This window comes from Salminus brasiliensis, chromosome 16, assembly GCF_030463535.1.
Source record: "Salminus brasiliensis chromosome 16, fSalBra1.hap2, whole genome shotgun sequence".
NCBI classification, from domain to species: domain Eukaryota; kingdom Metazoa; phylum Chordata; class Actinopteri; order Characiformes; family Bryconidae; genus Salminus; species Salminus brasiliensis.
Genome location: NC_132893.1, coordinates 35429262 through 35454865, shown reverse-complemented (window position 1 = coordinate 35454865; position 25604 = coordinate 35429262). Strand labels below are relative to the sequence as shown.

Sequence of the window (25604 nt, the reverse complement as noted above, 5' to 3'; positions counted from 1 at the left end):
CTCAGCCTAATTCTACCCTCAACCTAAATCTAAACCTAACCTACTACACCTAAACATAGGCTAGGTTTAAGTCTAATCTTAACCTAACCCTAAATTCCTACCAGAGTTCTGTTCATTAATCCCTTTGTTTAGAAGCTCTGTAATGGACGGGAGCTCCTTGTAAATCGTACAAAAATAGTATGAATATGTTCATGCAAGTATTACACATTCACTGGGACTCACTTTAACCGTGTATTTACGGACTGTATGAGATCTTGTTGGTTGGAATAGTTACAGCTGTTTTGTCCAAGCAATCAAAACTAGATCTTCTCCAGATGTCTTCTGAAGAACAGCCTCTTCATTCCTCATAATTGACATGTTTGTCTTGTGAGGTGTCTTAGTGTGTTGCCTCTGAGAAAGCTGACAGCAGCTCTGTCAGGTGGGTGTGCTGCGTTTGAGGAATTTGGACTGTTGTTCGTGAAGAATAAAAGGGGATTCCATTTCAGGTGTGTTCAGAAACAATAAGAGCTGAGTTTCCTGGAAGCGAACATTTTTTCCTGGTACAGTGTGTAACGTCTGAGAAATCATGGCTGCTTTGTTACGCACAACATGTTTGGACTGTTCTCCCTGAGGCAAAATGGGTCACTCGAAGGCACACTTCAGATGTCTTCAGAGAGAATAAGAGCCTCTTCCTTCCTCAGAGTCATTTGAGAATCGTTTCGCTGCTGGTTTCGGTAATCACCGTGTCTTAGACCAAAATCTCCCAGCTCCCAACAAAGAACATCATCAACATTCTCAAAAACATCAAGGACGTTCTTCTTTGGTCTGCTAAATAGAGTTTCCTAAATGGAACACAGAATGGTTGCATAGCTAAAGTGGTTGTCACTGGTTGTTATGGCATCCCAAGGGGTTGCTATGGCATAGCTATTGGTTGCTATGTTGTTGTTAGGTGTTGCTATGACGGGGTGCCAAAACGTAGAATGGTTGCGCAGCTAAAGTGGTTGTCACTGGTTGTTATGGCCTCCCAAGGGGTTGCTACGGTATAGCTATTGGTTGCTACGCTGTTGTTAGGTGCTGCTATGGCGGGGTGCCAAAACGTAGAATGGTTGCACAGCTAAAGTGGTTGTCACTGGTTGTTATGGCCTCCCAAGGGGTTGCTACGGTATAGCTATTGGTTGCTACACTGTTGTTAGGTGTTGCTATGACAGGGTACCAAAACGTAGAATGGTTGTGCAGCTAAAGTGGTTCTCACTGGTTGTTATGGCATCCCAAGGGGTTGCTACGGTATAGCTATTGCTACGCTGTTGTTAGGTGTTGCTATGGCGGGGTGCCAAAGCACCTCCTCTCCATTACAGAGCCAAAAGATTCCTGGTCTAAAACTGCATCCAATACATTTGGCTAACAGAGTGTCCACAAACTTTTTTGTCTTAAATGTAAGGTGCCAAGACCTTCACCCAAAAGATGAGGCAGGGTCTCAGGGTCCATTTCTGAGGATCTGTGGCTGTTTCTCCCTAAGGAGTGAACAGGAATTCCATCTCAGAAACTTTCCACATCAGGCCAGTCGTGCTGCTTTCGAGGAATCACACGTGTTCTTCCTCCAGAAGAAATACGAGATCCGACCTCAGAGGTGATCTGAAGGAAGGCCCTTTTCTATTTGAGCCCCTTTTTAGAGTGATCAGTGCTGAACCTCGATCTCTAAACCTGGATTTCAAAGGGGTCTTGCAGGCATTCTTTTCCTGGCTCTCCATTTCGGAGATGAAATGAGACCATGTTTGTGTGTGTGTGTGTGTGCGTGTTGCCGGGAAGTCAGGGGACCTGAGCCAGAAGCCAGAAGGAGCTTTTGCTTTCGCTCCGCCCGAAACACAAGGCTGCTTTCGGCCACGGAGGCAATCAGCAGACAGGTACACTTTCCACTTACATGACCTTGCGAAAGCCTCTGCCTCTGTGAGATGCGTTTTGAAGCCCTTGCCTGATTCCCTGGGCTTAAATAAAACATGCAGGGGAGCGCCGCGGGGAAGGGTTCTGAGCCGGAGATACTGGGAAGGAAAAAAACGTGTCTGTCAGGGAGATAACAAGCTGGCCCTGGCGTAGTGCTAATTGGCCATTGCGTACGTATACGCACGGAATATTTATCACTCCTGCCGGCTTGTGGCAAGACCCACAGCATTGCAAATTTTTCCCCTTGAACAGTTTCGCCCGGCGTGGCCTGTGTGTTTGTGTGTAAGTGTGTGTGAGGTGTGGATAGAGATCTGCAATGAGATAATGAGAAGTGGAAGTAGTGGAAAACACTGGCCAGTGGGCTTGTAGGGTTAAGACTCCTTAACAAGCACACACACTTGGCTTAGATTACATCAGGGCCTTGACGCACACTACCTGACGCTCATTAGCAATAACGCTCTCCTAGCTACGACCTAGCTTGTCCTGATTCGGCTCAAAAAGGTTCCCTCACACCGTTCGGAGAAAGGAACAGGCGCGGAACAGAGCCAGCTGCTCAGATCAGATCGGCTTTCGCGGCTCCGAACCAGAAGCAAATCGCTCGGATCCAGCAAAACCAAACAAAGCGCGCTCAGCTTGAGCACAGTTCAAGTGTTCCAGCAGCAGAAATCAAGCCGAGGTCCCAAAAGCAGAGCTTGGCATCACAGCATTAATATGAAACAGCTCCCGTTTCCTGTGGCTGCTTTCAAAAATCAAAGCATTTAAGATTAAAAAAACACACAAAAAAACCCAGCCTGAATAAACATCGGCAGAGGCATACCTACCTCCCAAACGGGTGACGTCGGCAGTTCCTCGCTACTGATCTCTGCTACAAGAAAATGGCTTATCCAACAGTTCGCAGTGGGTAAAAAAAAAAGCTAATTAAACAGGCCTCGCAGAACAAAGATGAACAGCTACAGAGCTTTTAGGGGGGAACGCAATTAGAGCACACACGAGCCGCTATCAGAGCAGTTGAAAAGGTCAGGACATGTCACGGGTTTAATGCTGACACTAGAACAGACGCAGAACAGTCAGCCCATGGCTTTCTAGGAACAGGGCTTCTTTATTTTGATTCCACAAGGAGCTGAAGGAGTTGTCGTTCCAGGTCCGTTTCTGTGCCGACACGTTTTAGAGGTCGTATGTTTGACCTCTGCTCAACTCTCTCTTCTCCGGTTTCATATGGTACAAAATGTACAGTACATACACTGATCAGCCGTAACATTAAAACCACTGGCAGCTAGCACTGATGATCGGGTTCCAGCGGCTCCTGTCTGTTGAGGGGTGGATCTACATATTAGGCAGCGAGTGAACAGTCAGGTCTTGAAGGTGATGATGAAGGAGAAATGGACAAGAATCTGAGACACTTTGGCAAGAACCAAACCATGATCGGGTCAGAACATCTCCAGAACATCAGGCCTTGTCTTGGTCTTGTGGGGTGTTCCCAGTATGCAGTGGTCAGTAACTACCAAAAGATGCCCACCTGATGCTGGTTCACTGATGTTCATGGAGGGTCCACTTCTCAACTTCCGTGACTTTTAAGGGGTCTGCTGCTGAATGTCTTGTCTTGTTACCTCTGATACCACAGGACAAATTCCATCCAGAGGTCCTGTGGAGTCCATGCCTCGATGGAGGGCAGCTAATTACTGCATTCAGAAGTGTGCTAGATTAGGGTTGGAAGGAAGGGAGCTCTTTAGGAGGATGGTTGAGGACCACTGTCCTGTGTAGGCAAATAACCCTTTTTTCAATACCCTCAGAACCTTGTAGTCCAAGAAATGTTGGAAAATGTCTGATCAGGTTATCACCTGACTGTCGATGAGTGTGTATGAATGGAATTTAGAATTCGCTAAAGTATTAACACAGCTTCTCTCTCTCTCTGCAGCCATGGATTCGGCCTTGTCCAAGGGCAACCTGTGCTCGGACACTGGGAAGCCCTGTAACCCCTGCCTGGACGCAGCCAAAGCCTGCAACCTGAACGACACCTGCAAGAGGCAGCGGTCGGCCTACATCGCCACCTGCAACCGCGCGACCCCCATCGCACACACCCAGGAGCCGTGCAACCGCAAGCGCTGCCACAAAGCCCTGCGGCAGTTTTTTGAGCGCGTGCAGACAGAGTTCAGCTACCCGCTGCTCTTCTGCTCGTGCCGGGACAAGGCCTGCGCTGAGCGCCGCCGCCAAACCATCGTGCCGGCCTGCTCTTTCGAGGAGAAGGTGAAGCCCAACTGCCTGGAGCTGAGGAGGACCTGTCGCTCTGACCCGCTCTGCAGGTATGACAGACACGTTACTGTCAGGTGTCACAAAACATCCACAAGGGGCGTACAAAAATATCGACATATCGAAGTATTGTGATATTACGCTTTGTTGGATGAGGGATCATAACCTTAGTCCCAAAAGTACTGGGTGGAGCTCCACCATCATCATTCCAGAGAACACAGTTCTTCCACTGTTCCACAGCTCAATGCTAGGGGGCTCTATACCCCTCTACTAGCCCATGCCTGGCATTATTAGGCAGCATGGAGTCAATAGGGTCATGTTTATTGATCTGCTCCAGAGAGTCCTATTCTATTGGCAGTACTTCTCCTCTACAGGGACTAGACAAGCTGTATGTGTGTGTGAGTGTGTGTGTGTGTGTGTGTGTGTGCATTTGCACATCTGTGTCAGCAATGGGTGCAACTTAAAGTAGCTGAATGCACTCATTAGAAGGGGTGTCCACAAATATTTGGACATATAGTGACTGATGGTGCTATAGTCATACACTATGGGTACTATGACAGTTTCCTTAGCGCAAGGAATGTTTGACCCGCCACTCAGAAGTGCAGCAGTCCTACATTACACAAGTGGCCACTTACAATCCAGGGGAGGAGGAGATGGTGAGGAACAGATGTTTCAATCAGAACGCGGTCGCCCTCGGCTAGGTTAGCCACCGAGATCTAATTAGCAAACTTTATAATGCAGAACATTTTGAGAAGCTGGAATATAGCATGCACACACTGTGTGAGTAGGCTTTGTTTCATATCCAGGGTGTATTGCTCTATGTTTCATGGTTTCAAGCTTTGTAGACATTGATTAGCAAAGAGCTAGTCTAATACCGATGTTCTCATTTTGAGCCTGGTAATCAGTGGCTTCAGCGTTCTTGTAAAAGGTCAACTAAAGCCACGTCATCCACCTATTTAATTAGCTTAAAATTCCTCTTCTGCAATTCTATCTCATTAGTGTACACAGAAAATAATAAGTAATGATGATCAACATGTCCCTGAGGTGCTTCTGGGTTTACCGCGATCTCATCAGAGAGTGCTCCTCTTACACAAACTCTGGATCAGTGAGAAAATCCTTAACCCAGTGCACCAGGCCCCCCCGTTCACCCCCAGGTCCACAGAGACGGTGTAACAGTATGTGTATCTACATATTGAGCTAAAATCAATAAGCCATGGTCTGTCGAAAATGGATAGCTACTATGTTCATCATGGCATGAGGGGTATCCTCAGTCCCACTATGCACTTGTAAGCAACTGTAGGGAGTCTAATGGTACGTGTCCACTGCACACGGCCTGAAATTCTCCCTCTGCTCCCATCGCCAACGCCTCACCGCTTGAGGAGCATGTCAATCATAAAGTTTAAAGTGTATTTTAAATATTTCAATAATAAATAAATATTTTAATAAATAAACTTTATTTTTAACATTTGTTTATTTAATTTTTCATTATATATTAAACAGTATATAAATAGTATAGTAATAAATAGTAGTAAATAGTATATACAGTATATAGTATATATAGTAAATATTATATATTATATATAATATATATAGTATATATTAAATAGTAGTGACGCTCGCGGCTGCACTCTGCTATTTCAGGTTAGGTTGGCCTTGCCGTTTGGTCTACGGCTGGTTCCCCAGCTCCCCCTCTCTAGTTATTAGAGCACGGCTCTCCCCTTGTTTAGCCTTAGTTTAATAATAAATAAATATTTTAATAAATAAAATGTATTATTAAAATTGTTATATTTTATTTTTTATTAAATTTTTGTGCATTTTGACAGTAGTTTCTATATTTCTTGCTTATTTTTTGGTCTGATTACAGTGGCATCCAATCACATGCATTCCTGCTCAAATTTCCTCATTTTTTAATAAACTATACTCGGTTATAAATAGAGATTATAAACAGTGAACCAGAGAAAGATGAGTGTTGTGGACGGTACACAGGCCCAAATAAGGACTTCCTGTTTGTTTCTCGTTCATTTGAGTCAATTCATATTCATTGTTTGGTTCATGTGTTACACCTGGGACTGGGAGTACTTAAGGAGCCTCAATACCGTAGTTCTCGGCCGAGAATTGAACTGGCTGAAACCTCTAGGATGTCCTGAGATTCCTCACATGTGTGTTCAGGTCAGCTTCGGTGCTTTACCCATGTTCGGGAGTAGGTCTCCCTGCTACTCATGTGACTAGCGAGGCTCGCTCGCTTCCTGTCTGGATTTTCAGGTTACCCATGTCCAAGCAAGGTGACCCACGCTCGTGGCGGCGGCATGCGGCTATTTCAGGTTAGGTCGGCCTTGCCATTTGGTCTACAGCTGGTTCCCCGGCTCTCCCTCTCTAGTTATTAGAGCACGGCTCTCCCCTTGTTTAGCTGTAGTGTCCCCATGCCCAGGCTCTGCCTGTTGGTTTAGGTTCAGGTTCCCTCTTTAGTTTCCCCTGTGTAGCTCATTAACGTCTGCTCAGCTCCCGGCTCCTCCCACTCCCAGATTTGTTGTGTTCGCCATTTTTGATGTCAGGTTTTGCCCCCCCCCCTTGTGTTCCTGTGGGTTTTGTTAAATAAACCCTCTTGCTTTGTATCCATCTCTGTGAGTGTTCATCCATCCTGGTCTGGCCGTACACGCCATGACAGACAGACATGGCTGTTATTAGCTTCTCATCCACCATGGACGAGACCAAATGTTGCCTATTAGCTGATTACGCAATCAGACAATCACAGTTTCAGAAATACACAAGTAGGACATTCCTAAAGGACATGAGCAAGAAGTTCTTGCATTTCTGTGAGGACGTGGTCCTGCAATGGTATGAACATAAGCTGAAGCTTCACAGAGCTTCTTTATTCATGGTAAATGATGCTCGAGAGAAAACCTGCTGGCAGGGCTGAAGAAAGAAACTTGTGTGCCCGAGTGTTGGATCTAAAAGGTGTAATCAGGGGCAGTGCATGGCACTATCATCTGGAGAATCCGCAGGAACAGGGGGTGTGATGAGGGTGAGCGAGATAGAGGGAGAGAGAGAGGAATAATACAGCATCTCAGGAGCTCTCCATCTCCTTGCAGCCTGGGGCAGACTTCTGTTGGGCAGCTTTTGTTCTCTGAGTTCGGTGAGCCTGAGGCTAAATCAGGCAGAACGAATCATGAGCTGACAGCCTTGTGCAAGCATCCCCCCCACCATCATGCTCATTGTGGAATGAGTGCTGTCCTTGATTCTGGTCCTGAGCTTCCACAGATGGCTGCTCTCCAAGGTCCTGATGTGGGTGAAGCCATGCAGGGAGCACGAGCAGGTTTGATGACACCATGCCTGATGTAGATGTAGATGTGGTCTTTTACAGGATAAGGAACCTCTGCATGATTCAGCAGTTGATAAGGGCCGTCAGGTACTGCATATGATGAAGGTGAAGTGTCAACTAGTCAGGTAGTGTTATTGATTTTCCACTGTCCACCTGACAGCCAGCATCTCTTTCTCTACATGGAAGGATATCATATGAAAGATGAAGCCCATGAAGCATTGATCTATAAAATGAATGGTCAAGAATCAGCACTGACCAAATTCAGGTCTTGTGTCAGAGGCAATTTTGGAAAACTACCTTGGTGGCCAAGCTCTGGCAGGCTTTTCTAGTCCAGCTTAAGGAATGACTCCTTATCCCAAGAAGGTCCAACCATTTTCTTCTTCTCCTGATAACAAAAGTGTGGTACTTGCAGATCCCCTAAATTAGACCTCTATCCAGCAGTGACACACTCTAGCGCCCTCTCAAGAATGCCAGGTATCCGGATGGATTGCACCTCTAACCAATGAAGGTTCTTCAGAGATTCTTCAGAGTGTCACAAGGTACTCTACCAGGTATCCTGATGGATCATCCCAGTAGGCAGTACCATACCAATGATAAGGTCAAAGTATCACATACATACCTCTGTTATATGGGGGATCTGGCAATGTCCCAAAATGTTGCCTATTCTCTTGACTTGCTTGATCACATCTATTCATATCCAACTTGAAAAGGATACATCTATACCATATCCCCAATCATCTCATATCCCTCCTGAGAAGTCACATCTACTATCACATACCTCTAGAAAAACAACATTTACCATAAAATCTCTCTTCAAACATGAAGGTCTGCCATCATATCCCTCTCAAAGTCATATCTACCATCATATCCCTCTTAAAGTCATATCGACCATCATAACCCTCTAAAAGTCATATCTACCATCAAAACCCTCTTGAAGATCATATCTACCATTATATCCCTCTTGAAGATCATATCTACCATCATAACCCTCTAAAAGTCATATCTACCATCATATCCCTCTTAAAGATCATATCTACCATCATAACCCTCTTAAAGTCATATTTACCATCAAATCCCTCTCAAAGTCATATCTACCACCATATCCCTCTCGAAGTCATATCTACCATCATATCCCTCTTGAAAAGTCATATCTACCATCATAACCCTCTTGAAGTCATATCTACCATCATAACCCTCTTGAAGTCATATCTACCATCATATCCCTCTTGAAAAGTCATATCTACCATCATAACCCTCTTGAAGTCATATCTACCATCATATCCCTCTCGGAGTCATATCTACCACCATATCCTTCTCGAAGTCATATCTACCATCATATCCCTCTCGAAGTCATATCTACCATCATATCCCTCTCGAAGTCATATCTACCACCATATCCCTCTTGAGAAGTGAAGGTCTACCATCATATCCCTCTTGAAGTCATATCTACCATCATATCCCTCTCGAAGTCATATCTACCACCATATCCCTCTTGAGAAGTGAAGGTCTACCACCATATCCTTCTCGAAGTCATATCTACCATCATATCCCTCTCGAAGTCATATCTACCACCATATCCCTCTTGAAGTCATATCTACCATCATATCCCTCTCGAAGTCATATCTACCATCATAACCCTCTTGAAGTCATATCTACCACCATATCCCTCTTGAAGTCATATCTACCATCATATCCCTCTCGAAGTCATATCTACCATCATAACCCTCTTGAAGTCATATCTACCATCATATCCCTCTTGAAGTCATATCTACCACCATATCCTTCTCGAAGTCATATCTACCATCATATCCCTCTTGAAGTCATATCTACCATCATATCCCTCTTGAAGTCATATCTACCACCATATCCTTCTCGAAGTCATATCTACCATCATATCCCTCTTGAGAAGTGAAGGTCTACCATCATATCCCTCTCGAAGTCATATCTACCATCATATCCCTCTTGAGAAGTGAAGGTCTACCATCATATCCCTCTCGAAGTCATATCTACCATCATATCCCTCTTGAAAAGTGAAGGTCTGCCATCATATCAGATCCCTCTTGAAAAGCCCACGTCTACAACCATATCACTCTTGAGAAGTATAGGTCTACCATTATATCCCATCTCATTATGGGGGTTTTAAGACTGCCTGTGAGGGGGTTGACTCTTCCTCTACAGTGAGCACTTGTTTCTTAAGAACATCATTGTGTGTGTGTGTAGATATCCTAAAGTTAAAGATTTCCTGATACTATAGAAACACAGTGGACCGTTGGCATGCCTCAATGGATAGACGTATCAGTCACTCTGTAAATTTACGGTAAAGTTTCCAAGTGACACCGAAATCCAAACAACTACTTTTTACGATTTGAGCATTTCTGTCTTGGAGGCATGAGTGAGAGCCAAGGTTTTAGAGTGTCAGAAGCTCTGACTGTCTGTCTAAGTTTGGTGAACCTAGGGGTGGAACAGGTGGAGTGAATCATGAATTGCCAGCCATGCACAATCAGTGCCTCCCACATGTCTCACCGCTGAGTGGCTGCTATCCTTGGCTCTGGTCCTCAAATCCTGCAGATGGCTGCACTCCAAGCTGCTGATGCAGGACAGTGATGCTATGCAGGTGGTGTGAGTCGGCTTTTTTGTGCCTTGGACTAAAATGACATCATTATCATGGGCTCTTAATAATAGTTAGGTTTAGGTTGAGGTCAGGGTTAGAGTATTAGGTTTAAGTTTTGGGGTGAGGTTAAGATCAGGGTTAAAGTGAGTATTAGGTTTTGGGGTGAGGTTAAGGTCAGGGTTAGAGTATTAGGTTTAAGTTTAGGGGTGAGGTTAAGGTCAGGGTTAGAGTGAGTATTAGGTTTAGGTTTTGGGGTGAGGTTAAGGTCAGGGTTAGAGTGAGTATTAGGTTTAGGTTTTGGGGTGAGGTTAAGATCAGGGTTAAAGTGAGTATTAGGTTTTGGGGTGAGGTTAAGGTCAGGGTTAGAGTGAGTATTAGGTTTAGGTTTTGGGGTGAGGTTAAGGTCAGGGTTAGAGTGAGTATTAGGTTTAGGTTTTGGGGTAAGGTTAAGGTCAGGGTTAGAGTGAGTATTAGGTTTAGGTTTTGGGGTGAGGTTAAGGTCAGGGTTAGAGTGAGTATTAGGTTTATGTTTTGGGGTGAGGTTAAGGTCAGGGTTAGAGTGAGTATTAGGCTTAGGTTTTGGGGTGAGGTTAAGGTCAGGGTTAGAGTGAGTATTAGGTTTAGGTTTTGGGGTGAGGTTAAGGTCAGGGTTGGAGTATTAGGTTTAAGTTTTGGGGTGAGGTTAAGGTCAGGGTTAGAGTGAGTATTAGGTTTAGGTTTTTGGGGTGAGATTAAGGTCTGGGTTGGAGTGAGTATTAGGTTTAGGTTTTGGGGTGAGGTTAAGGTCAGGGTTAGAGTATTAGGTTTAAGTTTTGGGGTGAGGTTAAGGTCTGGGTTGGAGTGAGTATTAGGTTTAGATTTTTGGGGTGAGGTTAAGGTCAGGGTAAAAATGAGTATTAGGTTTAGGTTTTGGGGTGAGGTCAAGGTCTGGGTTGGAGTGAGTATTAGGTTTAGGTTTTAGGGTGAGGTTAAGGTCTGGGTTGGAGTGAGTATTAGGTTTAGGTTTTGGGGTGAGGTTAAGGTCAGGGTTGGAGTATTAGGTTTAAGTTTTGGGGTGAGGTTAAGGTCAGGGTTAGAGTGAGTATTAGGTTTAGGTTTTTGGGGTGAGATTAAGGTCTGGGTTGGAGTGAGTATTAGGTTTAGGTTTTGGGGTGAGGTTAAGGTCAGGGTTAGAGTATTAGGTTTAAGTTTTGGGGTGAGGTTAAGGTCTGGGTTGGAGTGAGTATTAGGTTTAGATTTTTGGGGTGAGGTTAAGGTCAGGGTAAAAATGAGTATTAGGTTTAGGTTTTGGGGTGAGGTCAAGGTCTGGGTTGGAGTGAGTATTAGGTTTAGGTTTTAGGGTGAGGTTAAGGTCTGGGTTGGAGTGAGTATTAGGTTTAGGTTTTGGGGTGAGGTTAAGGTCTGGGTTGGAGTGAGTATTAGGTTTAGGTTTTGGGGTGAGGTTAAGGTCTGGGTTAGAGTATTAGGTTTAAGTTTAGGGGTGAGGTTAAGGTCAGGGTTAGAGTGAGTATTAGGTTTATGTTTTGGGGTGAGGTTAAGGTCAGGATTAGAGTGAGTATTAGGTTTAAGTTTTTGGGTGAGGTTAAGGTCTGGGTTGCAGTGAGTATTAGGTTTAAGTTTTGGGGTGAGGTTAAGGTCTGGGTTGGAGTGAGTATTAGGTTTAGGTTTTGGGGTGAGGTTAAGGTCAGGGTTAGAGTATTAGGTTTAAGTTTTGGGGTGAGGTTAAGGTCTGGGTTGGAGTGAGTATTAGGTTTAGATTTTTGGGGTGAGGTTAAGGTCAGGGTAAAAATGAGTATTAGGTTTAGGTTTTGGGGTGAGGTCAAGGTCTGGGTTGGAGTGAGTATTAGGTTTAGGTTTTAGGGTGAGGTTAAGGTCTGGGTTGGAGTGAGTATTAGGTTTAGGTTTTGGGGTGAGGTTAAGGTCTGGGTTGGAGTGAGTATTAGGTTTAGGTTTTGGGGTGAGGTTAAGGTCTGGGTTAGAGTATTAGGTTTAAGTTTAGGGGTGAGGTTAAGGTCAGGGTTAGAGTGAGTATTAGGTTTATGTTTTGGGGTGAGGTTAAGGTCAGGATTAGAGTGAGTATTAGGTTTAAGTTTTTGGGTGAGGTTAAGGTCTGGGTTGCAGTGAGTATTAGGTTTAGGTTTTGGGGTGAGGTTAAGGTCAGGGTTAGAGTATTAGGTTTAAGTTTTGGGGTGAGGTTAAGGTCAGGGTTAGAGTGAGTATTAGGTTTATGTTTTGGGGTGGGGTTAACGTCAGGGTTAGAGTGAGTATTAGGTTTTTGGGTGAGGTTAAGGACTGGGTTGGAGTGAGTATTAGGTTTAGGTTTTGGGGTGAGGTTAAGATCAGGGTTAGAGTATTAGGTTTAAGTTTTGGGGTGAGGTTAAGGTCAGGGTTAGAGTGAGTATTAGGTTTAGGTTTTGGGGTGGGGTTAACGTCAGGGTTAGAGTGAGTATTAGGTTTAGGTTTTGGGGTGAGGTTAAGGTCAGGGTTAGAGTATTAGGTTTAGGTTTTGGGGTGAGGTTAAGGTCTGGGTTGGAGTGAGTATTAGGTTTAGGTTTTGGGGTGAGGTTAAGGTCAGGGTTAGAGTGAGTATTAGGTTTAGGTTTTGGGGTGAGGTTAAGGTCAGGGTTAGAGTGAGTATTAGGTTTAGGTTTTGGGGTGAGGTTAAGGTCAGGGTTAGAGTGAGTATTAGGTTTAGGTTTTTGGGTGAGGTTAAGGTCAGGATTAGAGTGAGTATTAGGTTTAGGTTTTTGGGTGAGGTTAAGGTATGGGTTGGAGTGAGTATTAGGTTTAGGTTTTGGGGTGAGGTTAAGGTCAGGGTTAGAGTATTAGGTTTAAGTTTTGGGGTGAGGTTAAGGTCAGGGTTAGAGTGAGTATTAGGTTTAGGTTTTGGGGTGAGGTTAAGGTCAGGGTTAGAGTATTAGGTTTAAGTTTTGGGGTGAGGTTAAGGTCTGGGTTGGAGTGAGTATTAGGTTTAGGTTTTTGGGGTTAGGTTAAGGTCAGGGTTAGAGTGAGTATTAGGTTTAGGTTTTGGGGTGAGGTTAAGGTCAGGGTTAGAGTGAGTATTAGGTTTATGTTTTGGGGTGAGGTTAAGGTCAGGGTTAGAGTGAGTATTAGGTTTATGTTTTGGGGTGAGGTTAAGGTCAGGGTTAGAGTGAGTATTAGGCTTAGGTTTTGGGGTGAGGTTAAGGTCAGGGTTGGAGTATTAGGTTTAAGTTTTGGGGTGAGGTTAAGGTCAGGGTTAGAGTGAGTATTAGGTTTAGGTTTTTGGGGTGAGATTAAGGTCTGGGTTGGAGTGAGTATTAGGTTTAGGTTTTGGGGTGAGGTTAAGGTCAGGGTTAGAGTATTAGGTTTAAGTTTTGGGGTGAGGTTAAGGTCTGGGTTGGAGTGAGTATTAGGTTTAGATTTTTGGGGTGAGGTTAAGGTCAGGGTTAGAGTATTAGGTTTAAGTTTAGGGGTGAGGTTAAGGTCAGGGTTAGAGTGAGTATTAGGTTTAGGTTTTAGGGTGAGGTCAAGGTCTGGGTTGGAGTGAGTATTAGGTTTAGGTTTTAGGGTGAGGTTAAGGTCTGGGTTGGAGTGAGTATTAGGTTTAGGTTTTGGGGTGAGGTTAAGGTCTGGGTTGGAGTGAGTATTAGGTTTAGGTTTTGGGGTGAGGTTAAGGTCTGGGTTAGAGTATTAGGTTTAAGTTTAGGGGTGAGGTTAAGGTCAGGGTTAGAGTGAGTATTAGGTTTATGTTTTGGGGTGAGGTTAAGGTCAGGATTAGAGTGAGTATTAGGTTTAAGTTTTTGGGTGAGGTTAAGGTCTGGGTTGCAGTGAGTATTAGGTTTAAGTTTTGGGGTGAGGTTAAGGTCTGGGTTGGAGTGAGTATTAGGTTTAGGTTTTGGGGTGAGGTTAAGGTCAGGGTTAGAGTATTAGGTTTAAGTTTTGGGGTGAGGTTAAGGTCTGGGTTGGAGTGAGTATTAGGTTTAGATTTTTGGGGTGAGGTTAAGGTCAGGGTAAAAATGAGTATTAGGTTTAGGTTTTGGGGTGAGGTCAAGGTCTGGGTTGGAGTGAGTATTAGGTTTAGGTTTTAGGGTGAGGTTAAGGTCTGGGTTGGAGTGAGTATTAGGTTTAGGTTTTGGGGTGAGGTTAAGGTCTGGGTTGGAGTGAGTATTAGGTTTAGGTTTTGGGGTGAGGTTAAGGTCTGGGTTAGAGTATTAGGTTTAAGTTTAGGGGTGAGGTTAAGGTCAGGGTTAGAGTGAGTATTAGGTTTATGTTTTGGGGTGAGGTTAAGGTCAGGATTAGAGTGAGTATTAGGTTTAAGTTTTTGGGTGAGGTTAAGGTCTGGGTTGCAGTGAGTATTAGGTTTAGGTTTTGGGGTGAGGTTAAGGTCAGGGTTAGAGTATTAGGTTTAAGTTTTGGGGTGAGGTTAAGGTCAGGGTTAGAGTGAGTATTAGGTTTATGTTTTGGGGTGGGGTTAACGTCAGGGTTAGAGTGAGTATTAGGTTTTTGGGTGAGGTTAAGGACTGGGTTGGAGTGAGTATTAGGTTTAGGTTTTGGGGTGAGGTTAAGATCAGGGTTAGAGTATTAGGTTTAAGTTTTGGGGTGAGGTTAAGGTCAGGGTTAGAGTGAGTATTAGGTTTAGGTTTTGGGGTGGGGTTAACGTCAGGGTTAGAGTGAGTATTAGGTTTAGGTTTTGGGGTGAGGTTAAGGTCAGGGTTAGAGTATTAGGTTTAGGTTTTGGGGTGAGGTTAAGGTCTGGGTTGGAGTGAGTATTAGGTTTAGGTTTTGGGGTGAGGTTAAGGTCAGGGTTAGAGTGAGTATTAGGTTTAGGTTTTGGGGTGAGGTTAAGGTCAGGGTTAGAGTGAGTATTAGGTTTAGGTTTTGGGGTGAGGTTAAGGTCAGGGTTAGAGTGAGTATTAGGTTTAGGTTTTTGGGTGAGGTTAAGGTCAGGATTAGAGTGAGTATTAGGTTTAGGTTTTTGGGTGAGGTTAAGGTATGGGTTGGAGTGAGTATTAGGTTTAGGTTTTGGGGTGAGGTTAAGGTCAGGGTTAGAGTATTAGGTTTAAGTTTTGGGGTGAGGTTAAGGTCAGGGTTAGAGTGAGTATTAGGTTTAGGTTTTGGGGTGAGGTTAAGGTCAGGGTTAGAGTATTAGGTTTAAGTTTTGGGGTGAGGTTAAGGTCTGGGTTGGAGTGAGTATTAGGTTTAGGTTTTTGGGGTTAGGTTAAGGTCAGGGTTAGAGTGAGTATTAGGTTTAGGTTTTGGGGTGAGGTTAAGGTCAGGATTAGAGTGAGTATTAGGTTTAAGTTTTGGGGTGAGGTTAAGGTCTGGGTTGGAGTGAGTATTAGGTTTAGGTTTTGGGGTGAGGTTAAGGTCAGGGTTAGAGTATTAGGTTTAAGTTTTGGGTTGAGGTTAAGGTCTGGGTTGGAGTGAGTATTAGGTTTAAGTTTTGGGTTGAGGTTAAGGTCTGGGTTGGAGTGAGTATTAGGTTTAGGTTTTAGGGTGAGGTTAAGGTCAGGGTTTCAGTATTAGGTTTAAGTTTTGGGGTGAGGTTAAGGACTGGGTTGGAGTGAGTATTAGGTTTAAGTTTAGGGGTGAGGTTAAGGTCAGGGTTAGAGTGAGTATTAGGTTTATGTTTTGGGGTGAGGTTAAGGTCAGGATTAGAGTGAGTATTAGGTTTAGGTTTTTGGGTGAGGTTAAGGTCTGGGTTGGAGTGAGTATTAGGTTTAAGTTTTTGGGTGAGGTTAAGGTCAGGGTTAATGTGAGTATTAGGTTTAGGTTTTGGGGTGAGGTTAACTTCTTGGTTACAGTGAGTATTAGGTTTAGGTTTTGGGGTGAGGTTAAGGTCAGGGTTTGAGTGAGTTTTTGGTAAGGTTAAGCTGAGTTTAGCTTTTAAGGTGAGGTTTAGGTTTAAGCTTTAGCTGAGGTAAATATTAATGAGCTAATATTCGATTTGTATTTAATGTTAGACAAAATATCATCCACATATATTCTTTTTTTATTTAGAATCAGCCACAGTGTGTGAGTGTGAGTGTGAGTGTGAGTGTGTGTGTGTGAGTGTGTGAGTGTGAGTGTGTGAGTGTGTGAGTGTGAGTGTGTGAGTGTGTGAGTGTGAGTGTGTGAGTGTGTGAGTGTGAGTGTGTGAGTGTGTGGAATAAATAGAAATAAAACATTTCCAATTGCTCAACAGTCTGAGTCAAATCGTTTAATCCTCCGAGCAGTAACGCAAGAATGCAACTTATCTTTGTGCGTAGTTCCCACTGCGTTCCAGATTTCCTGCCGGCAGAACTCGATGATTGATATCATGCAAACCTCCATAATCCTCACAGCCTATTAGAAACAGTAAGAATAGCTGTTAAATTGAGTGGAGAATGTTAATTAGCTGGGTCCGGTGAGCTACTAGGAAATCAATTGACTCTCCGACGAGCGAACAATTCCCATCGGAGTCCGGAGTGTTCAGCTCTGAACCACTAACGTATCATTCATCATCCGTCACCCGGGGCGCGCCATACCACACATTTCAGTCTGCTCTGAAAGCATTTAAAAAATACTCTGAATGTCAATGTGGCAATGACGATTGTTAAAAAGAAACCTGGGCAAGCTAATCCGTTTCCGAACGAGGCCTTTCATCTGAAAAATGCGACGCCGCAAACGAAATGTCAGCTTGGTCCGGCGTGACTCACCTGCTAGCGCAGATGAAATTACAGCGGCGATGGTTTTTCTGTGGGATTTTTTGGTTTGTTCTGATGTTGTTTTGGCTTGATGGCATACCTGAGGTCTAGGGAACAATTTCCTCCATCAGGGGCTTAATACAAAAGTGCACATTCATTTTTTTCCCCAGATTTAGATTCATGCCGGCCTCCGTGGCACACATTCCGGATGCGCTCCCATTACCTCCGGGGTAAGAGAGAGAGGGAGAGAGAGAGAGAGCTGGGCTGCAGACGGTCTGTCCTTGTACAGAGCGTGATTTATAAGCGCAGGGCAGTCTGTGGGCAGTGCATGGGTCCCCGGTAGGCCGACCTCAGTCTCAGTCGGCAGAAATCACCTTGCCGGAGCTTGCAGTGGGACACTGGAAGACATCCAACATTGCTGACTTCCCAAAGCCTCCAGACACATAAACACACTCTGAACTACAGTAACACAGACGTGTTTATCTGACCCACTCAGACAATGTCTGCAAGCGCATTGGAAACTGAGCCAGGGGCACGGTACGATACCCACTTAACCCTTTACAGCCTGAGTTCTTATTTGACCTTCTGACCTTTTTTTCAATTATATTTTGACTTTTATTATATATTGAATTTTTGCTCGCAGCAGATTTTCTAACCAAACTAAACTGATAGAATGCAAAAGTATTTGACCCATAATTCTCTGAGCTGTCTTTTAAAGTTTATTTTCAAACGAATAAATCTGTTTGTACTTGTCTGGTGCGTGCAGTGCATGAACCATCCACCAGGGGAAGCCCAGCTAGTAGAGAACGTTTTAGGAACGCTTAGCAATATTTTTGAAAGGTTCCAGAAAGGTTGTAATAATGTACAACGATATTAGAATATTTCTTACACAACATTTAAGCATCCTTAAGGTTTGTAAAAAGTGTTATATCAATTTAACTTTTCTATTATTATTATTATTATTATTCCCAGTTAAACAAACACTAGCATTATAGAAACATCTGAGAGACTTTCCTAAAACTAATTTACACTGATAATGAAAAATTTTTATTATGAACTTGCATTATCTTTTGAAATATGTATATCAAATGTGAAAAGCCTAAATGTAATGAATTAACAAACTAAAAAAAATAAAAACATTCTTGGAACAGATTGAATGTTCTAAGAACCAGAATCGTAATGTTTACATAAATTCTACTAACCAATTTACTAACAGATTTTTAGCTGAGAGAATATATTTATCTGATTGTATTATTTATTAAATTTATTATATTGTCATTATTAAAATATTATATAATAATACAATTATTATTTAAGAAAATCAATTATGTATCACAATTTGGAGTGATAAAAAAAAATAAAAAATTGGGAGAAAGAGGAGAAACTTATGACACAATATATATATATATATATTTCAATTCTGACCAGTGAACATCAGCCCAGTATATCAGGTTTCATTCTCCTTGTCTCGTGATAATTGGGGTCGACCCCTACCTGCTTTCACAAGCAACCTTGAGACTGGGAATGAAAACCTCAGATACCTCCTAAACTTATTCACTAGAGCTTTTATTTTTACACCATTGGTCTTTCCATTGTGAGCCCATTTCATAACGGATGGGCTGAGAGAACGGGTCCAGAACGACTCAGAATTAAATCTCATTACTGAATGTAGGTTTGGAACATTTTATTCTTTCTCCTGTGAACCTTCTCCGAGGCACAAGGTTGAGAAATGTTTGCGATGAGACAAACAAATCAGTTCTATTCAAAAGCAGCACTAACATTATTATTGAGTTATAGATAAACTAAGGTAACTGACCATTTGTTGTGACTGACACTACACTGAACAGCATGAACCTCATCATTCAGCTCGGATAACAGCGGCAGCCTGGATGGAGCCTAACAAAACATCCCAGGAAAGAAAAATAGGCTGGTTTCTTTGCTGCAGAGTTTGGAAAATAGCTCGGTAAATTGCGAGAACGCAGACTCGGGTTTGGTAAGGAGAGTCATTCTGTACTTTACAGAAGATTTGCACTTCTGCCTTTGAACACAATGTTCTTTCAGAGATTAATAATCACGGTGGCTGGAAACATTGGACCATTGGACACAGAGGCTTTTATTTTTTTGCTTTGTTTCTTAGAAAACATCTGTTTGAAGCTGCAGAGGTCGCCTTTGTTTCGGTGTCTGCTTCTTTTTTTTATGGTGTCTTTTTGATATGTCTTTTCTCATGTCATGCCCGAATACACACTGGCTGGTGATTTATCTGCGCCTTTGACATCAATCGGTCAGATCAAAACCGTTTCGATTGAGCAAACAAACAGTGGAAGCTGCAGTTCCAGTGGGCCTTGAGGGGAAGACTGTCCCGGGCTCTGATTTATTTCAGGTGACACAAATCGTCCCCTGCTTTACATTCAGAGCGTTTCTGGCCTAAATGAGCGGACTTGTGGAGTAGGAATCTGCTCGGGGCCTCAAACTCCTCTGGACTGTTAGTCTTCTCAAGCGGCGCTGGCTTGCAGACTGAAAATGCTGGAGGTAGAACCGTCGCAGGGCTCCTCGCCTTGTCCCTGCAGGGAAACCTCGCCGTGTTGTGGGATAGAGCGCTGTCGTATCGTATTCTCATCACATCTCAGGGATTATACAAGCGCGGTGCGGCGGGAGTGCGTGGTGGAAGGGCAGAAGGATTCGAACCTGTGGATCTCTGATGCTTTAATCCTATTGCTTTGGTGCACCATGCAGGGAATTGGAACCGTGGGATACGTTACTCACTGTAGCCTCGTACCAAAACCATGCGCTCTCCATCTTTACGGAAAGAATGTGGTTGATAAAAAGGGAGATATTTAAAGTTGGAAGCGGCTTGTGAGGTGAAAATGACCATCATAATAATATATAATAATCCCCCCAAAAGAACCAAACGACATGTAAAAATGGTCAATGGTCAAATTGGTCAATCTGAGGTTCATTACAGTGGGATTTTATCCTAAATTTGTTATTTAAATATTTTTTGCGGTGTTCTGTAATATTCTGCAGTGCAGCTTTGCGTCCCTCGGCCTGTTAGCCTCAGTCTGTTAGTGCAGAGATGATATGTCACAACAGCATCCAGAATGCATTACTAGATGGCGCTCTCTATGTCCCATGAGCTTTGCCATCAGCAGCCGGAGTCAGAGAGAGCACAATTGACCGTGCTCTCTCCAGGTGGGTAGATGGCGCTCTTTCCCCTTATCACTCTTAAGTGATATTGGCCGGCAACAGCATCTGTTAGCTGGCTTGGTAGACCTGGAGACCCGGGGCTTTTCTCAGAGCGTGTCGTCTGGCCTGGTGATGCCGAATTGGCAGCAGTTGGACAGGCAGCAGGCGGTGACTGACTTCAGGTATATCAGAGGAGTCCTTACCCTCCTAGTGTCGGAGCATTGCGGGTGCTAGGGGGCGCTACAGTCGGGTGGGTTAATTGGAGACCAGACTGGGAGAAAGAGGAAACAACATCTGACACAATATCTATATATATATATATATATATATATATATATATATATATATATGTATATATATATATATATATATATATATTTGTTTGTTTTTCAATTCTGACCAGTGAACATCAGCCCAGTATATCAGGTTTCATTCTCCTTGTCTCGTGATAATTGGGGTCGACCCCTACCTGCTTTCACAAGCAACCTTGAGACTGGGAATGAAAACCTCAGATACCTCCTAAACTTATTCACTAGAGCTTTTATTTTTACACCATTGGTCTTTCCATTGTGAGCCCATTTCATAACGGATGGGCCGACAGAACGGGTCCAGAACGACTCGACGAATTAAATCTCATTACTGAATGTAGGTTTGGAACATTTTTTTCTGTTAATTAAGTTTTTAAAAAGTCATTTCAAATCCTAACAAAATCCTGCAAAAGCTCAAAAATACTGACGTATATTCAGCTTCATAGCGGGAATGTTGGCCTAAACCAACTTTTAGCAGCAGAAAGCTCTACAAAGCTCCTCCCACCTTCATTTGACATCATTAGAAGGGAGATTTTCTAGTCTTCAAACTGAGAAAAACTCTAGAAATGACTGCAGCTTCTCTGTAAACGTGAGAAAAGCGTGTTTACAACAGATGTAGAACAGATGTACAATTTTAATGTTGTCCAGAGTGTCCCTTTAATGGAACAAGGTGCTATTGCAAGTCAATGTGGATCGTTTCTATTGGTTCCTGCATCGTTTTTCATCTTGAATGGACCACAAAAATGATTAAAATGAATAAAATCTAGCAACATTAAGGTGCATTTACATTTTAAACAGTGTAAAAATGGTGAGTGTTTTTTTTTTTTTGATGTGGCAACAATGATATACAGTAAATCTAAATCACAGATCCAAATGAATGGAAATTTATCCACTATTCTCGCACCAGCATGTCCTCATTAAAATATTAAGTGTTCGAGCAGTTTTTTAAATAATCAGTGCAGAAAATGCAGTTCGCTTCTCTCTAAAGTGAAATGTGTTCCACAAAAGATAACGTTCTGAAGCTCTCACTATGAAGCGCTGCAGTCTTGGCCCCACTGTGTACTAAACGACGATGTGTTAATTGCTTAGACACTCAATATGAACAGCTTCAATCTTCAAAACACCTCCACACAGAAGAGTGTGTGTACGTGTGTGTGTGTGTGTGTGAATGTGAAGGAGACTGGAGCTGCTCTGAATGAAAAATAGTGAGGAGGAAATCGCTGGAGTTCGGACACACTGGCCATTATCTGTCCTAATTGCCCAGGGAACTTCACCCGCCACGGCTCAAATGAGGCATGAAAAAGAAAGAGACACCGCCTCAAAAAAGAGGGTTGCTTAAAATATTTGGCCTTCATACTCCTCTTTTTTTTTCTTTGCCCGATGCGAGACATCTATTGTTTGAGGATGTCCCCGCTGGGCCCGAGCCAGGACAGAAAAGGGGAAACAGGACGGCTCCATCTGTTCCTGAAGCCACAGTGATAAGCGCTCCAATTAGGAAAGAAGTGGGGCGGCGTTCCGCTGAAGGAAGGGAGATATTTTCGTCATGTTAAAGCAGGTGGAGATCCACTGATACTCAGAGCAGCGCTAATGTGTGAACCACTGCTCCAGTGATGTGGTCATCAGTCTCGGATCTGAGAAAAGGCCGGTTTATACGTCTGTACTCATAAACAGATGGACCTGGAAAGCCCTACTTTGTGCTTCCACTTAATGGCCACTTTATTAGAAACACCTGCCTTGTGCTTCCACTCACTGGCCACTTTATTAAAAACACCTGCCTTGTGCTTCCCTTCACTGGCCACTTTATTAGAAACACCTATCACCTTGTGTTTTCACTTATTGTCCACTTTATTAGAAACACCTACCACCTTGTGCTTCCACGCACTGGCCACTTTATTAGAAACACCTACCAACTTGTGCTTCCATTCACTGGCCACTTTATTAGAAACACCTACCACATTGTGGTTTCACAGACTGGCCACTTTATTAGAAACACCTGCCTTGTACTTCCAGTCACTGGCCACTTTATTAGAAACACCTACCAACTTGTGCTTCCATTCACTGGCCACTTTATTAGAAACACCTACCACAATGTGGTTTCACAGGCTGGCCACTTTATTAGAAACACCTGCCTTGTACTTCCAGTCACTGGCCACTTTATTAGAAACACCTACCACCTTGTGCTTTCACTTCTTGGCCACTTTATTAGAAACACTTGCCTTGTGCTTTCACTCACTGGCCACTTTATTAGAAACACCTGTCTTGTGCTTTCACTCACTGGCCACTTTATTAGAAACACCTACCACGTTGTGCTTTCACTTCTTGGCCACTTTATTAGAAACACTTGCCTTGTGCTTTCACTCACTGGCCACTTTATTAGAAACACCTGTCTTGTGCTTTCACTCACTGGCCACTTTATTAGGAACACCTACCTTGTGCATCAGCAGATCTCTGACTCTACTTCAGCACAGAGGAGCTACAAGGGAGCGGTTAAAGTGGCCGGGGACTGAACCCACAAAGTCTGCAATCCACTGAGAGCTGTAAGCCGGTCAGTACTTTCAGAACTACTTAGCACTTCTCAACAGGGACTAGACAAGCTGTGTGTGTGTGCATTTGCACATCTGTGTCAGCAGTGGGGTCAAGTTAAAGTAGCTGAATGCATTCATTAGAAGGGGGGTCCATAAATATTCAGACATATAGTGTAAATGAGCTTTCATTAAACACAATTCTCACTGGCTTCAGATGCAGTCTGGTCGTACTGTAACGAGTCTGACCATGACGACTAAAACCAGGCAGAAAGGAGCAGAAAAACAACTTAATGTTGCTTCATTAATTTAGCAGTGAAGTGAGCAGTAACGAAGAGCAGGATAAAGCCCTGAGCGAAAAGCTATTAAAGCTACTCCTTATCTACCTCCCGCGAACCCTGCTGGGGTATTTTTGGAACAAGTGTGCATAGATCCAGCACATTAGTTACAGGATAAGCACTGAGGACTAAATCACTCTGACGTGCGCTTGCCTGACCAGCAGAGCCGGTCTTTTAGCTGGAAAAGAGAGAAAAGTGAGTTTTTCCACAATTAATTTACTATAAGCTCCTTTTCTCTATTGACAACACAACCTGATTAACCCCAGCCGACCCCGGCTCTTTCACACACACACACACACACAAACTCACACAGCAGAAAGGCTGACTTTTCTCAGGTTCAGGGAGACCAACAGACACCCACATTAACCCCTTACACAGCAGCTGCCTTATTGAGTTATCAGCCTGTATTATCATTACACTTACACTATACGTCCAAATGTTTGTGGACATCCCTTCTAATAAAGTTACACACATTACTGATACAGATGTGCAAATGCACATGCACACACAACTTGTCTAGTTCCTCTAGAGAAGTACTGCTAATAGAATAGGACTCTCTGGAGTAGACAAATAAACATGGTCCTATTGGCACCAGCTAGTAGAGGGGTATAAAGCCTCCCAGCATTAAGCTGTGGAGCAGTGGAAGAACTGTGTTCTCTGGAATGATGATGCTGGAGCTCCATCCAGTACTTTTGGGATACTTGAGGAGTTGGGGTTTATCCAAAATCCTGACCTCACTAACACTCTTGTGGTGGAATGCAATCAAATCCTTACAGCAATGCTCCAGCTCCAAAATCTAGTAGAAAGTCTTCTTCTCTGGACAGTAGAGACAGTCACTCCAACAGAAGCAGAAGAACTTTTTTTAATACCCTTGATTTTATGAGAAACAATGGATAAGCAGGTGTCCCAATACTTTTGTCCATGTAGTGCACCTCTCTTTTGCATATTCCAGCTGTAGAAAGCTGATGCCGGAGCACGGAGTTAGTCATGCTACAGCACCCCTACAAACAGAGAGAGGTTAAGGCCTTGCTGAAGGGCCCAAGTCATAAGGAGTGTTTGAGCTGCCTTCTGAAGGCAAGCCAATCAGAACAGAGCTCATTTACATACATCAATCAAATCACTGGTAATCAATGCTGTTCTATGAAATGATCACTGATACACACTTTATAGTCTCTCAGTGGGGTCTCAATCTGGTGATGTGTTGCCATGACCTCACCTGACCCTCCTCACTCCTCAGCCCACTCCATCACAGAAGCGCTGGGGGTCTCGCATTGTCTTGTTTAGCTGGAGTCATTGTCCAGAGTTCCTACGAGAAGAGAGAGGTCCTTCAAGCACATGAGTGACTCTGTTGGTCTGATGGTGCTCAGTTCAAGAAGTGCTCTTAGTGTAAATCTGATTTCACTGGGATTTCATTATGGATCTGTTTACAACCACTGTGAATTATTCAGTGTGTAGTATAATAACATGGTGGATTTAAATGCCCCCTTTCACAATGACAAGATCCCTATACAAGACAAAGGAAGATGTAGATGCAGGCATTTTTGATATCTACTATACACGACCCTGTATCTTCTATGAATTATTATTTAGTATCCTTTATATATTATTTCATTCATTAGTTCATTATCCACTATGAATTATTCAGTATATATTATACACTATTCAGTATCTATTCTAGACTTTTCTAGAGTTTTCAGGATCTCCTGTAAATTGTTTGGTATCCACTATGAATTATTTAGTATATATTATGCATTGTTCAGTATCTATTCTGGAGCATTCAGTATCTCCTGTAAAGTAGTCAGTATCCAGTATGAATTATTAAGTATCCACTTTACACTATTTAGTATCCCCTGTACATGATTTAGTATCCACTATGAGTTATTCAGTATACACCATGCATTATTCAGGATCTACTTTACACTATTCAGTATCTCTGGTACATTAGTCAGTATCCAGTATGAATTATTTTGTGTCTACTTTACACTATTCAGTATACACTATGAATTATCCTGTATCTACTATTAATTGTTCAGTGTCCACCATGTGTATCCATAGTATCCATTGTTACCTATTCAGTATCTATTAGGAATTATTTAATGCCCACTATGAATTATTCAGTATCTACTATGTATTAGTCAGTATCCACTATGATTTATTTTGTGTCTACTATACACTATTCAGTATCTCCTGTAAATAATGTAATACCCACTATTAACTATTCAGTGTCCACCATGCATTATTTAGTATCCACTATTAACTATTCAGTATCTATTAGGAATTATGTAATACCCACTATGAATTATTCAGTATCTAACATAAACTATGTAGTATCCACTGTGGGTTATTCAGTATGCACTCTGAACTATTCAGTGTATATAGACAGATACCAGGCAGTGTATAGTAGTTACTGAATAATTCATAGTGGATACTGAATAAAAGATTATGAACTGTTCAGTATCTATTAAGAGTTATTTAATACCCACTATGAATTATTCAATATCCACTATATATT

General features: G+C 43.0%; 1 protein-coding gene across 1 annotated transcript in view; it reads left to right on the top strand.

Annotated features, from left to right (window-relative positions):
• gfra2b (GDNF family receptor alpha 2b) overlaps positions 1–25604 on the top strand; it is a 79527-nt gene that overhangs the window by 31870 nt on the left and 22053 nt on the right. Inside the window, exon 4 of the mRNA XM_072659224.1 lies at positions 3833–4217. Within this exon, the coding sequence (XP_072515325.1) occupies positions 3833–4217 (385 nt within the window). The remainder of the gene's footprint in view (positions 1–3832; positions 4218–25604) is intronic.